The sequence below is a fragment of the Arctopsyche grandis genome, chromosome 2 (assembly GCF_051622035.1).
Source record: "Arctopsyche grandis isolate Sample6627 chromosome 2, ASM5162203v2, whole genome shotgun sequence".
Lineage (NCBI taxonomy): Eukaryota > Metazoa > Arthropoda > Insecta > Trichoptera > Hydropsychidae > Arctopsyche > Arctopsyche grandis.
The window spans coordinates 6,812,291-6,827,185 of NC_135356.1; the positions used below are offsets into that span (position 1 = coordinate 6,812,291).

The 14,895-nt window shown below is 32.6% G+C and overlaps 1 protein-coding gene and 1 long non-coding RNA gene across 2 annotated transcripts in view; both read right to left on the minus strand.

The window, feature by feature from the left end:
• Positions 1 to 14,895, minus strand: part of LOC143922860 (basement membrane-specific heparan sulfate proteoglycan core protein-like) — a 247,793-nt gene that overhangs the window by 25,442 nt on the left and 207,456 nt on the right. The window contains exons 10-17 of the mRNA XM_077446235.1: positions 9,880 to 9,990; positions 9,693 to 9,806; positions 6,445 to 6,567; positions 4,710 to 4,848; positions 3,324 to 3,424; positions 3,131 to 3,238; positions 2,946 to 3,064; positions 1,174 to 1,282 (exon numbers count right to left, since the gene is read on the minus strand). Coding sequence (XP_077302361.1) covers positions 1,174 to 1,282; positions 2,946 to 3,064; positions 3,131 to 3,238; positions 3,324 to 3,424; positions 4,710 to 4,848; positions 6,445 to 6,567; positions 9,693 to 9,806; positions 9,880 to 9,990 — 924 coding nt within the window. The remainder of the gene's footprint in view (positions 1 to 1,173; positions 1,283 to 2,945; positions 3,065 to 3,130; positions 3,239 to 3,323; positions 3,425 to 4,709; positions 4,849 to 6,444; positions 6,568 to 9,692; positions 9,807 to 9,879; positions 9,991 to 14,895) is intronic.
• On the minus strand, positions 8,970 to 9,780 carry LOC143922864 (uncharacterized). The gene has a single exon (XR_013261657.1). It is a non-coding gene; the product is annotated as an uncharacterized LOC143922864 (long non-coding RNA).

The window sequence follows — 14,895 nt, forward strand, 5'->3', positions numbered from 1 at the left end:
CAATGGGATCTCGCGAATATCTGTGTAAGGAGAGCGCCCGATGAGTATATTAGGCGCTCTCGAACTGTAGAGCATTTGGAGCTGGAGAGTTGACGGGTGCAGACCAATAAAGAACCTCTACTATGCTACTGCGTCTTTCTCTCCGATCCTGGAAACCCCTCTTCACGTCCACGCAACAATATTTATACTCCATAACTATCCGACAATCTGTACTGTTAGTTCCAATGGTATGTATTTTTAATATTATATTATAATAAAATGATATCGCGCGCTCATATTACCATTATTAACCTATGCTTCACCTGTATGGAATAATGCCTCGAATACTAACTAACCTTTCCAAGCTCCAAAAATAATTTATAATACACCCATATATACTAACTAGAAAAAACTGCATGCCATATATTATAATATTCCGTTTGTTCCAGACATTACTAACAAACTAACCAGTAGATTCTATGACAGAATCACTGATAACCATACTAACACACTTGTGAAGAGTCTCGGTGATTACAACAAAATGTCTATACCCTTCAGGTATAACACACAGATTACCTAAACACAATCTGCTTTAGGTCATCGACTTTAGAGAGTCTTTAATTAATATTATGTATTAGATGTATTATGAGCATAAGAATTGTAAATAGGTTTTTGAGCTCTTTTTCCTATTATGCTGTAGATTAACATTAGAATAATATAATACTATGATTACTAACCAAATTAAATTAAATTGTAAAATAGAAAATGATCAGTAGATCAGTAGCTATTAAAATATATATAAGATGTATTGTGAACATAATTTCGTAATAATAAAAAGCATTTAAAAATCAAAAAAAAAATTATATTATTGTGTGTGATATTCATCAACGCACACAAAGTGGAAGGCTTGGACATCTTTGGTCTATTGATCGACCAGTTTTATATATTTTTTATAATTCTTATATATGTAGATGTAACATTTCCAAAGTAAAAATATGCTTATATACATTATAAACTAGTCTATAAATTTTCAGAATTAAATAATTGTGTTAATAGATGAATGGGTCTCAATTGTAATTGATTTTTCAGTATATGCAATGTACTAATTATGAAATATAATTTATATGTATAATATTAGTGGTGAGGAAACGAATGCGTATGGTGTAAAATTGCTTTTTTTTTATATTTACATACCACATTCATCTTCATCACTTCCGTCTTGACAGTCGCGTTCTCCATTGCAAGCCAACGTGAATTGAATACAACTGCCATCATTGCAAGCGTACTCGTCAGAACTACATCCCTGTGATAAATAGAATTGTCGTTAGATATGTATATATTTGAAAATATTGATTAGCAAGTTTGAAAACAGAATTAAATTAAATAACATTTGATCAAATTTACAATAATTTGATTAAATTTTCCGGCTTATCCTAACATATCGTCGGTATACTGACAGAAAGCTTTAAGTCAAAAATTACTATCAACTATTTTGTGACCGAAATCATTGTTCATTTTTTGACGTGAAAAATTCAAAACATCCAATTTTTAACTTAATGTTTTAAGCCAGTATACCGACGATGTGTAACTAATGTAGGCTGCCATACGTCCCGGTAGACCGGGACACGTCCCGGCTTATAGATGTGTGTCCTTGTATCCTGTTCCACAAGTCAGTTGTCATGGTGTTCTATCTATAATAGCTAGTTAGACAAAAACTACTAAAGAAAAACAAGTAAAAGTGAGAATGAAAGGTGAAAGGGCCGGGCCGCAAAGCTTCAAGGAGAAGTACGAGTTTCAAGTTGTTAAGCTAAACTTTCTTCTGTGCTTAGTTTATGGCCATGTGTGATCTGCAATTATTTAATCGTATACCTGACAGAGCCATGCGAAGAGAGCAACGGTCTCAGGCTTTAAAATCGAGTGGCAGCAAAATCGTCATCACATATTTCAAATTTTAATGCAATTTTTTTATTTGAATTTAAGTTTGCCATTGTGGCATTATAACGTTGAAAAAAATTAAATAAATGCGACAAATGCCCGGCTGTTGAATGAAAATTTTTAAAAAATTAACCATTTAGAAGTTTTTTTATTTGTTGGTAGATTTAATTTAACAGCAAATTATAAAAAAAAGAAAACAGTCTTTAGAATTTTTCAGTAACCGCCAAATCAGTTGAAATATCTTTCAGTACAATTTAAATAATCAAAAGTTGCTTAAGATCTTCAATGGCTGAGGATTAAAATTTTATCATTTATCATTCAATTCCCAAATGTCCTGTCAGCATCTCGACAATTATGGCAGCGCTAAACTAGTGAGATTTTTTGTAGAAAATAATAATAAGAAAAGGTATGTAAAAAGCTTGTAATAAGAAGAGGTTAGTAAAAAGAGCCGTAACTCACACCTTGCTAAGTTTTTTTTAATTTATTCTAATATATTAAATACAGCATCCAAAATACACACACTATGAATTTTGTTTCCATTATTTTTTGAAATGTTATTGTTTTAAATGGATTATGTTATTTCTGAGAATCCTAACAAAAGTATAAATAATTAAAGCACTTATAGGTTTTATACGGGTTTTTGAGCTCTTTTTCCTATTATGCTGTAGATTAACATTAGAACAATATAATACTATGATTGCTAACCAAATTAAATTAAATTGTAAAATAGAAAATGATCAGTAGATCAGTAGCTATTAAAATTGATATAAGATGTATTGTGAACATATAAAAAGCATTTAAAAATCAAAAATACGGGTTTTTGAGCTTTATCTCCTATTATTCTTAAACAAAATGTAAAATAGATAATGATCACTGCATCAGTAACTACTAGACGTATTGTGAATACAACAAACAATAAAAAGCCATTGAAGATCAAAATCAAGCGTTCAACAATTCAACTGTTTTCCACATTTTATTCCAATTGATTAACAATTAACAATAACAATAGAGTTGGCCATTTGAAAACTTACACAGTCAGTTTCATCAGCTCCGTTTGAACAGTCTACATTGCCGTCGCATTTTACACTCAAACTGTAACATCTTCCATCACATTGGAACTGATCAGCAGCGCAAGGCCCCGGACGGTCATCTGTAATAACAATCACAATGTAAAATCGTACGATTAGCACGTATCCGACAATAGTCGATCACTTACAGCAGTCAATTTCGTCAGATCCATCGTCGCAGTCATTCGTGTCGTCACATTTGAAAGACTCTTGAATACACTGGCCGGAGTTGCAGCGGAATTCGTTGCTGGCGCAAGCTGAAACCACGACATCATTCCATCACAATGTATATTCACCAAATGAAGATTGTGAAAGTACATATAAACGTAAGATGATACTCACAATCTCTGATGTTCGGGCAATCGTTCTCATCACTTCCGTCGGCGCAATCGATCACATTGTTACATTTGGACGATTCTGGAATACACACGTCGTCGTCGCATCTGAAAAATATATGTAAATCGTGATTTTGATAAATGATTCATCTCAATTTCACATACATATACCTATACGCGCGTTAAAATAATAATAATTTAAATAAAAACATGTAAATATATGTATGCAGGTCTAACTTTTACAAAGTCGTACTTTCAATAGCACTTTTAAAATTCACACACAAATTTACATATGAACTGGATTAATTACTTTTTTTGTTAATTGTCACGAAATGAACAAGGTTTGACCTGTATTTTTAACTTAAGTATATTTACAAAATTTAATTCATAGACACATTTAGTAAGAATATTTGCAAAAATTGAGTATATTGTTATTATAAAAAAAATACTTTGTATGTATATTAGTTAAAAAATCTTTTTTTATTAATACTAAACGTTTTCATTTCCTTTTTTTTTGTAATAATTTTAAATTCGTATGAAATTAAAAAAATATATATATTTTTTTTTTAAATTTATTACTTGTATACTTCTCTACTATGATTGATTTGAAATTTATATCGTGTATATGAATCTATTATAGATAGAAAATTTTAAATTGTCATACTAATAAATAAATGTTTGTATCTCGATAGCGAAGGGTTAAATTAAATGACGTATAATGAAAGCTGTCAATTCTATTGAAGTAGTATTTTTTTTTTAAATAACACTATAGTAGAAAACTATAATCGTTTGGGCGTGCGATAGTCATCGACTAAAATAATACACTAACGCTGATTGCTGGTGAATTAATATTTTTATATAAGTTAGTAGTGAACCGGAGCATCATCAAAGACACAAAAGGTACTCAATAATGCAGCAGCATTCTTATTTTTTAACTTGTGACCAAGAATCTTGGCATGGCCTACAACTGTAGTGTTTCTTATATATGTATGTATATGATTAATTTTTATGCATTCATCCCTTGATTTCTGCTTTATAGAACTTGACTTGACTTAATGTTATAGAACTTATGTAATACATTCATACAGAAATGAAGCAAAAACGGCAAATTTTTAGTGAATTGATAATTTGAAGAGTAAAATGTTGTGTAGAGTATTGTTTTATATACATATGTATATGTATGTATGCATAGTATATATGTAATACATTCCAATTTAGAATTTTCATTGTTGTAAATTATAGCAGCGCGCATTTTGATGTACCGCAAAAAACACACTCGAGCGCTTTACGGGTAATAAAAAAAGGCCGCGCGTGGAGAATATATCAAGGGATGGGTGTGTTATTAGAATTAATATTGTTATTAAAATTTTGTAAAAACAATGTTATAAAATACCTGAATTGATTCGGTCCGCACTTTTCGCAATCCATTTCATCAATTCCGTTCAAACAATCATAATTGCCGTCGCAGACCTTCGATCGGTCAACACATTTGCCATCATCGCATGTGATGTCGCATTTGTCGTTCGGTGTCGCTGCAAAAACAAGAAGTCATCAGTCGGTCAATAATTAAAATCAATTTTAACAATGTTTTTTATAACGTCTTTCACCACAACGAACCCGTGCGTTAGATAATCAAAGCCGACACACCTCTCAAACGGACAAATGGCGACATCCAATAAGCGATTTTATTACATTTACATCAATAATATAATATCAACGCTGCTGACATGAAAAAATTGATATTCACATTGCCTTAATTTTATATGAAAATCGATCGCTGCTATGACTAATCATGGTGAATTAATTATTTTAATTTAAAAAATGCTTACAACGCTCTCAGTGTATGTACATATGTACATTCAGTGATTCTACAAATACACATTGTTACAACAAAGAACATAATTAATATAAAATGAAACATCAAATTATTAAATTTGGTAAAAAATAAAATCTGATCATTAAAATTGACCGATTTTTACAAAATGAAAAAAAATATAGTTTCAGTTTTCAAAGCATTATTCAAATAGATCCATTTTATAGAGCTATATACAGGGGTGTCATTTGGGGAGGGGGGGTAGCCGCCCCCCCTAGATTTGAACGAGACTATCCACGTTGTTAAATGTATTATTATAAATTTGAATTAAAATACTAAACCAATAAAAACAGAATATTGCAAAAATAGAAATTCTTTAGAACACTGTCAGGTATAAACACGTCAATTTTTCCCAGAAAAAAATGTCAACTCTCAAATATATTTTGTTTTGTTGTTTGTCTTGCTTTGAAAGATATTTGTAAAACTCGTTTATCCTTTATAAAATTATTTTACTATTAATTTTATTGACAAAAATATATATATAAATAAAAAAATGATTAAAAAGAATTCATTTCAAGCATTCATTTTTAAATATAATACACCCCCCCTAGAAAGTCATTCCTTACTGGTCAAAAATTTTGCCCCCCCCTTAAAAAAGTTGAAATGACACCCCTGGCTATACATATATGTATGTATATAAATACGTCTAAATAGTGTAAATAAAAAATCTGAATCTACTAAAATTTTAAGTGAGGTTTTAATTAATTTTACATTAAAAGCGAGTCTGATTGTTGTAACAATGATGCAACAAATATGCAACATTACCGAATAATATATTGAATGAATTATCATGACAAAATAATAATACAAATTTATTTATGTTGGTGAAACGCTTAAAGCTAAATGACACATTCTGCATAGTATAGCAATATTGATTAAATGTATTTTTATTTCATTATGAAATTAACTCTTTACTTATGTATGTATATATACTTAATTTTTATTGTACAAAGTTTTAATCAAAGTAACTTGAGCTTACCCGGATGACTTATATTTCAAACAAATAACTATATCAATGTTCAGTATTCAATATTGCTATAACATTATAAAGCTTTGCCAAATTTGTACATAAATACAGTATAAAAAAAAACATGAATGGTATTAAATCGCATATTCAAATATCTATAGTTATAAAAAAATTCGCAACGCAGATATAAAAAAAATGTATAGAGCGCATTTAATTCTCACAAATTTAAATAATCATTTCACATCAATAAAAATAATATTTTAATACACAAATTTTATAAAAACTTACGGCAGTCACTTTCGTCGGAAGAGTCGCGGCAATTGACTTCGCCGTCACACTTTTCCGCCGCAAGAATGCAAGAGCCATCACTGCATTGGAAAAGTCCCGGGCCACAATCTGCCGATGGTTCATCTGAAAGTAAACCAAGTTACAATTAATCGAAACGACAGTGTAGTTGTTTGTAATTATACATTTTCAAATATTTCAGTAGCTTGTATATTGATATAATGATATCGTGCACAACTACATATGTATGTATGTAAACTACGAAACTAATTTAAAACATTAAATACACGATTAAAACTATAATTAGCATAGGGATTAGTACATAACACGACTTACGATACTTACTGAAACAGTGTCGCTCGTCGGAGCGATCGCTGGGACAGTCGATGAAACCGTCACACTTTTTGGAACGTGCTATACACGATCCGAAATCACATTGCCATTGGTCAGGTGTGCAGGCTATGAAAATCATTTACTTTTAAACCAAAGCAATACAACATATACATATATATTTGTATAATATATGTATGTATAAGGTGGGTGGAAACAGTTATTTCAATTATGATATGGATATATAAAAAAAATGAAGGCTGTAATTGAGAAGTAAATATTCAATAGCTGAATAAAACGTATGCTATAAAGTCAGAACGAGCATAATGTGTTGTCCGAGTAACGTACACACTTTCCTTAACATTATCTTTGAACTTCCGCTCGGATTCTATCTTTCAACTCTTGGATAGTTGAATTCGATGAACATAATATATATTATATATATAGTATATGTATATTTAGCTAGCAGTTTGGCTTAAGAGGGCTGGACACCAGCGCCTTGTCCATACAAACGTATTACACTTCTCCCTTCCTCAATTATGGTACTAACGAAATTATTTTTTAATATGCTATAGATATCCACCATTGGGATGCATCTATCGTTTTATTTTTTTGATTAGTTATTTTTTATAGAAGCTAGGAGCCGCCAAACATCTATAAAATCGCTTCTTTTTAACACCCACGAAAAGAGTCCAGCGTGCTTGTTTAACGGTCGATTTTTAAAAAAATACGCGCATAGTTGCACAGAAAATATCTTTCTCATACCGATGATGAAATTTTTTTTTAAATTGGTCCAGTTTTGGAGGAGAAAATAGGAGAATACGAAACCTTGATTTTGTCGATTTAAAATACGTTTTATCTGGTCGAAGCGCAACTGTCGCATTCACTCGATATATACATTTACTCAATATATATATCGAAGAAAGGAACGGCAACAAAATTAAGGTTTCGGGTGTACAGCCCTCTTAATGGTAGCGTATATATTTAGCACCACTGCGATCGCTGGTTCGATTCACCAAACTGCTGGTTAAATTTGGGGGTTTGTGACTCCAAATCTAAATCCATAGTTTGCCAATTTTATCTGATCATTGTTGAATCAATTCCTGAAAATTGGTAATAGATCATTTCCTGTTGTCACAAAATCTTTGTGTATAATTTGTAAAAATTATGCACAAAAATCTGAAATCTATAGATGTCTCTATAATTTCGTGTTTATTATGTGTATAAAAATTGTAATAATAATTGTGCACATAATCTAAAAAATAATCCATAGATGTCTCTATGATTATTACTTCTGTACTTGATTAATTATTGTATTCGATGTTTATTGAACGTACTGTATACGTTGTCCGACCATTCAACGTATTGTATACGTTGTCTGACCGTTCTCGTACTATCGTCGCATTGGAGCGATCTAAATAGCCTCACGGAAAGAAATCGCACGCTGATGATTCCGGTAACTGTGGAAGCTGGGCAACGTCTAAGAAACGGGACATGGCATGATATATAAAAAAATTCTCTGACAATTTGCTTGGAATTTTGTACAGGGTGCAAACTACTTCAGAAATTCAAAAATATTCCAGAAATGATCATACCATATATGTATGTATATACAGGTCTTTTTTTTTTTTTTTTTAAAAGGTGCCAGAACTCACTTTTTGTCAAGTTTTTTATTAGAAAAGATTAGATTCAAACTATATTATGTAGAATATTCGTTTGAAACATAAAAAATGCTGAGAAAAAAGGTGTCGGAACGCTGTTTCACAGCGTCATATAGGAAAAAAGCCTTGTATATTTGTATATAAAATCGCTATTCTTTGTGTCTGTCTGTCTGTACGTGTATCTGAGATAACGCTCACCGTACTATTATAATAGTCGTTTCAATTCGACATAAATATGTACGTCACAGTTAAACCATACATATATACTGTTTGCTACAAATCTTTCCTCTAAGCAAATATACGGCGCTACGTCTCTGAGCATTTGCCGCCATCTATTGAAAATTTATTCAATTAATTATCTTTTCTATTGGTGTTTTATATTGTTTATATGTAGGTAGGTGAGCAGTTTTTACCATTTCTTTTCATATTAAATAATTTATAAATAACAAATTAAATATATTTGAAAAAGATTCAACAGCTTGCGGATCGAACACAGGACTGACACATTTTTTTGTAATTTTTCTTTATTTTGTAACACCCATGTGATGATATTCCATCGGGTACAACACTAGTGTTGATTAAAGTGGCGGACAATGTTCAGCAACATTACCTTTAAAAAATGCATTTAATTAGATAGTGAATATTTACTTCTCAATCAGAATGCTAATTTTTATGATACTAATAGTCTAATTGTTTCGGCCCCACTATATAGGCATATAATATAAGTACATAACAGTGGCCGTTAACCATCGAGAAGGGCCGTTTCATTAGATTCAACACACACACACACACAACAAAGGGAGATATTTTCAATTGAAATTATCATTTTCGGATTTGGTCGCGTTTGAATTTTGATCTACATACATTTTGATAACAGAACGTAACAGAAGTTGCAGTGAAAAATATGATATAATATCTTCCAATAGGGAGTGTTTACACTTGAATGCAGGAATTCTCTAGGCCTTAAGGTTGACGGCCACCATAATAGGTTATAAAAATTCAAAATTAAACATACGACAGTCGACCTCATCGGCTGAGTCTTTAGGACAGTCTACCAAACCGTTGCATCGCACAAGCACGGAGATACAACTACCGTCTCCGCACTTGAACTGACCCCGAGCATCGCAAGCGTGCACACCTGACCAAGTGCTATTAACTGTTGATCGTTGACAAATCCAAAGCAGCATTGACAAAGTCACAGTAAACGGTTAGTAAAGATTAAGTTTTAAAGGCAAACGTTAAAACGCAGACGATAGTTACCGAATGAGCAATTCTCTTCATCGGAATTGTCGGGGCAGTGTTGTGTTCTATCGCAGCGTTTGCGACCTTCGATGCACGTGCCGTCTCTGCATTGGTATTCTTCGTTCAGGCAACCTAAATGAAGAGAGTATATGTAAATATTCAGGCTTTAAATGTAGTCCAGTGGAAATTTGAGGTGTTCACTTACGGCAGTTCACTTCGTCTTCACCGTCTTTGCACTCTTTGATGTTGTTACATCTGAGATGTTCGGGGATGCAAGTGCCGTCAGCGCATCTAAAATCGTTGGCTTCGCATCGTCCTGAAACAAACAGAATGATCAAATTAGTTTTGAGTGTCATATTATGTATTGATCATATATAATTGCATCATCAATACATTTCCGAACCCATAATAGTAATATTTCCATGTCATATATGTATATGACATGGAAATCTTTTCCCAGAGGGCATAAAGAGTAACTTTCCAAATATATTTCAAGATATAAGCTATTATAAGTATAGTAAATTATTTAGAAATCCAATAGAAAGCTGGTATAAAAATTGTAGCTAATCCAAAACAAACCCTAGATAACTACCGCCGAGGATTTCGAGTTTTGTAAAGGTGTGTTTAGACTCTCTAATATATCTTGAAAGAAGTCTATTAATGAATGTATTTTTCCAAAACTAGTTCCATCTTCTTCATTGTTGTTAAAATGTAATGCTCACAATCTCAATGCCAAGCCACAATCTAAATAAAATTCCATCGAGAAATTCTGCTATGGTTATAAATTCAAAAATTCCGGTGTAAACCAGTCTTTATAAACATTTTCAATGCTACCAAAGGCTTAGCAGGTATTATTTTTGTTGATTTTTCGACATAGTCAAAATACAACGGTTATCGGCGTATTTCAGGCTCTTGGACTTGTTGGCAAAACGCCGATCGGCATTGGTCAGCATTCAAAGGGTTAAATCATATTGCAAAAAATGGCGTGCCAAGTTTTTATGAATTTGTAATTTAATCTATGAATTGAATCAAAATCAAGAATATAACAAAAACATTGAATGATTTTTAGAATGTATGTATGTCAAAACTTGGTAAATAATTTATTTTGCTGAATTATTAAAGCTCATATCAAAGTGGAATTAATTGAATTAGAGTATAAAAAGTATGATTCACAATTCTCGTACGTCAATTAATTACTTTATAAAAATCAGAAAGTTTGAATCAACGGTAATACAAACATTGTACTTTTTCGAAACAAAGACAGATGAACTTATTAAATTGTGATTTGAATGCAACAAAGTCAGTGAAAATGAATCAATTGTGATAAAAATATTTTTAATTGACTGACTGTTGACAACACGTGTTGTCGCGGTCGCGGTTTTACGCAAATCCGAGGGTAGCACAACACAATTTGAAATTTCGAACCAAAAGGGTAGCACATCGCGGAAGGGGAGGAGCGGAAGGAAGAGAAATCCCTGTTGGAGATCCTTGAAGAGGCTTTCGAGGAGAACAGGAGGCATCGGTTGGCAATCGGTAACGCGATGCTCCACATGCCAAAACTTCCAGATCGTTCACTTCAAAGGGTAATTCGCTAACGGGGAGGTAAAGCGAGGGGAGGAGACTTTGTTTACGGTTATATAATATATCCATCCCCAACCCTCTTCTTCCACCGCCCCGTTTGTAATACTAGATACTTTTGAATTGCTGAATTCCCAATCGAAAGTGCCGCGTTTGCCACTTCAGGCGCCATGAGCGTCTTTGTCCTCCCTCCTACCCTTACCACTCCCCTCCCTATTTAGAACAGAGCAGCAAATACATCGATCCTTCCACTTCAGAATTATGTAGATTAAGACCCCATTTAAATATAAATTGACGGTGAATTTCATAATCTCAGTTATGATTGTTTTATGTTTTATAAACTGCCTGACATTTTTTAAAATTAAATTAATATTTATATTTAGGTTGCCCTTGAGCGACACCTATGCTAATTAAACTTGTACGTACATACATATATAAATTTATAGATTATAAATCAAATTCAAATAGTGATGACATGGTGGGTAGGATGGTTTTTGCCAAATTTATGAGGAATCGTTTGAGGAACTCTGATGGGAAACGATCTACTTGGAGTCACAAATATCCAAGTCTGACCGGCAGCACTACAGAAATACTTCCGAATAACTTGTTTTTCAATCGAGGTCAACCCAGGGCTTGAACCCGGGAGCCTCTCGGTGTTTAGCATTAACGCAACCAACGAGCTATGCTGCTGGCTTTGTTAATGTCATTCATCGCGACGGCCCTGAATTGTTCCGTACAAATTTGGCATCAAATAAATGGTTGTTAAATCTTTTCAAAATTCAACTGAAACTAACTAATCAAAATTATGTATAAGAGATCCAATATTTTCTCATGGAATTCAATTAAAATATGAATATGAATATTAAAATATTCCAAATATTGACTCCTTGTGTAAAATCTGAATGAATGTATTAACATATGTACTTAAGTATAATTTATGTAAATTTCTTATCAAATTAATATGAGGTGTCGATAATGCGAATTAAGCCTTTTTGTTCAAGTAAGTTTGAAGAAAAACTGCACGAGTCAACTTTTTCAAGCAAATTTCAGAATTCTATTAACGTTTAAGATTAACAGTTGAAGTGTATTTTCAGTTATAATATATTTTGACTAGTTGCAATATATTTTGACTAGTTGCAATATATTCCATCTAACCTGGTACAAACTACTATTATAGCTGAAGTGTGTTTTTGGTTGTAATATATTTTTACTAGTTGGAATATACACCGTCTAACCCACATTTGTTTTAAACACATTCTTAAAGCTATCGTAATATAGTACTCATCTAATATATAGTTTCGAAAGAGAATTTCTATGTAATTATTTATATATGTATGTTAGTATCTTTGGTTGGGAACTTCGTAAACAAAACAAAGTTTCTATGACGACAATTCAATTGGTTGAATATTACTGTTACTATTTTTTTCAATTCAAATAAATTAAATAAAAAAAACAAATGAAAAATTTACTATTAGATTCGCCATGTTTACGCTCTGTTTATATTACAAATACTGAACGAAGCCGGGTAAAACAACTAGTTACATATATTCGTAATACCTAGCAAATATTAACGCATTATTGAATTCTAAAGCAATCGTAAAAACATCAGAGCTGTCAAAATTCAACTGTTATATTACAACTGGCGCACATTGTTGAAAGTGTATTTTGCGCTTGTAGATATATAATTTACTAGTTGAATTGTATTCGAATATGAATGACCTAAAAAGCCAGTTGGAATATATGTATAATATAGTAGCTGAACCCGTTGCGTTGCAATGCCACAACAACGCGTGCAACTCCAGTTCCCGTTCTCGTTCCCGTTCCACAGACATTCAATTTTATATATAGGTATAGATATATTTGTACACGTAGGCCATGGTCAGTACTAGAGGTAGGATAGTCACAGTGCTATCCATTGTTCCATTGTTGTAAATCCTTTGTAAAAAAGGTTCGGCAAACCTTTAACAATGCATTTACAACCTTTGAACAATACGCGGCACCTTCTGGGTCCGGTGACTAGTCAGTACATTCGAGTGCGAGGTAGGCGTGGCGCGATTATTGTCACACTTGCGGCGTGATGCGTTAAAGGCGAGATAGCTTTACTTTCGCGTCAGTAAAATCGTAATTACGAATATTATCATTAAGAGGTTTTTTAAGAGAGAAATCTGCCCGGCGAGATAGTCGTTGACGTTTATCCACCGTTTGTTTATTAGTTTTAAACATAGATGGCGGTAGTAAAATAAAATTATTGGTATTTTTATTCAAAATAATAATTTTATATACTAATTATAGAAGAGGTATGTTTTTAAAAAACTGTTTTTAACAATGCATACGAACAATAATATTGTTACATATCTCTTTTTTTATACTTCACTTACGATAACAATTCAGGAAAAAAATTGCCTCTTATCCGATCGTTTTCATACTTTGCCATATTGCTCATTTTGGTCATCAGTAAATGTATCCTCCGCCATTACGATGGAGAAAAAATATCGTTTTAGACGCGTTTGAAATTTGAATTTCTGAAAAGTGCCTGACGTTTATCCAGTTTTTACATACCTCCTTTACGTTTCACTTACGATTACAATTCAGGAAAAAGTTTGCCTCTTATCCGATCATTTTCATACTTTGCCATATTGCTCATTTTGGTCACCAATATAAGTAAATGGAGCCTCCGCCATTACGATAGAGATAAAATATCGTATAAGAAGCATTTCAGATCCGAAGATTTTTAATCTCGGTGACAGTTGGTAGTCATTAATTTTATACAAAGATGGCGGTAGTAAAAAAAAATATTGGTGTTTTTATTCAAAATAATAATTTTATGTACAAATTATAGAAGACGTATGTTTTTAAAAAACTTTTTTTATTATATATATATAGATAACTGAATATATAATATGTAACTGAAAAACTGTAACATATACATATGTACAAAGCGCAATACACGATGCACTTTTCCTAAGACATTAAATTATGTATTTAGATTTTAGATGTATAGCAAAAGATCCTGGGCTAAACTCTGATTGTACTATGATATATGTACCTTGAAAGAGGCTCCACACTTCTGCTTACAAGAATTGCTTACAGGAATTCAACAGAGTGATATCGAATAGTGTTCCATAGTCACTTGTTACGTGTTGCCTGTTGCTAATCTCGAGCGAATTAATGTGCGAGTATCGGTAGGCAAGGGGAGGAAGCTGAAGGGAAACTTTTTAGCTTCACGTTTGGTTTTATTCTTTGAGTTTATTCAGAAAGCACCCTCTGGATGGAGGACACGTGCTCGCCATTTGTCACGGCTCCTTACGACCGGAATATTTATGCTCGTGCGCTGAACACGTCGTCGTCCTCCAACACACACCTTCAAATCCTGCTCATCCTCAGGTGCGCCCAGCCTCAGCTTTCGAGGTTTAAGCCTCTTCTCCGCGTCAATTCGAAGACGAGCCATTCTCAACAGAGCTGTGGGGATATTAAATTCGAATTATCCCAACTATCCTACACTATTCAACACAACAGTAGAAAAGTTTGGAATTTATTAACCCTTTGAGTGCTGACGTCCTTGCTGTTGAAAGCCCGCCACGCTGAAAATTTCTAGCTAATCCAAACTAACCCTAGATAACTACTGCAGACGATTTCGAGTTTT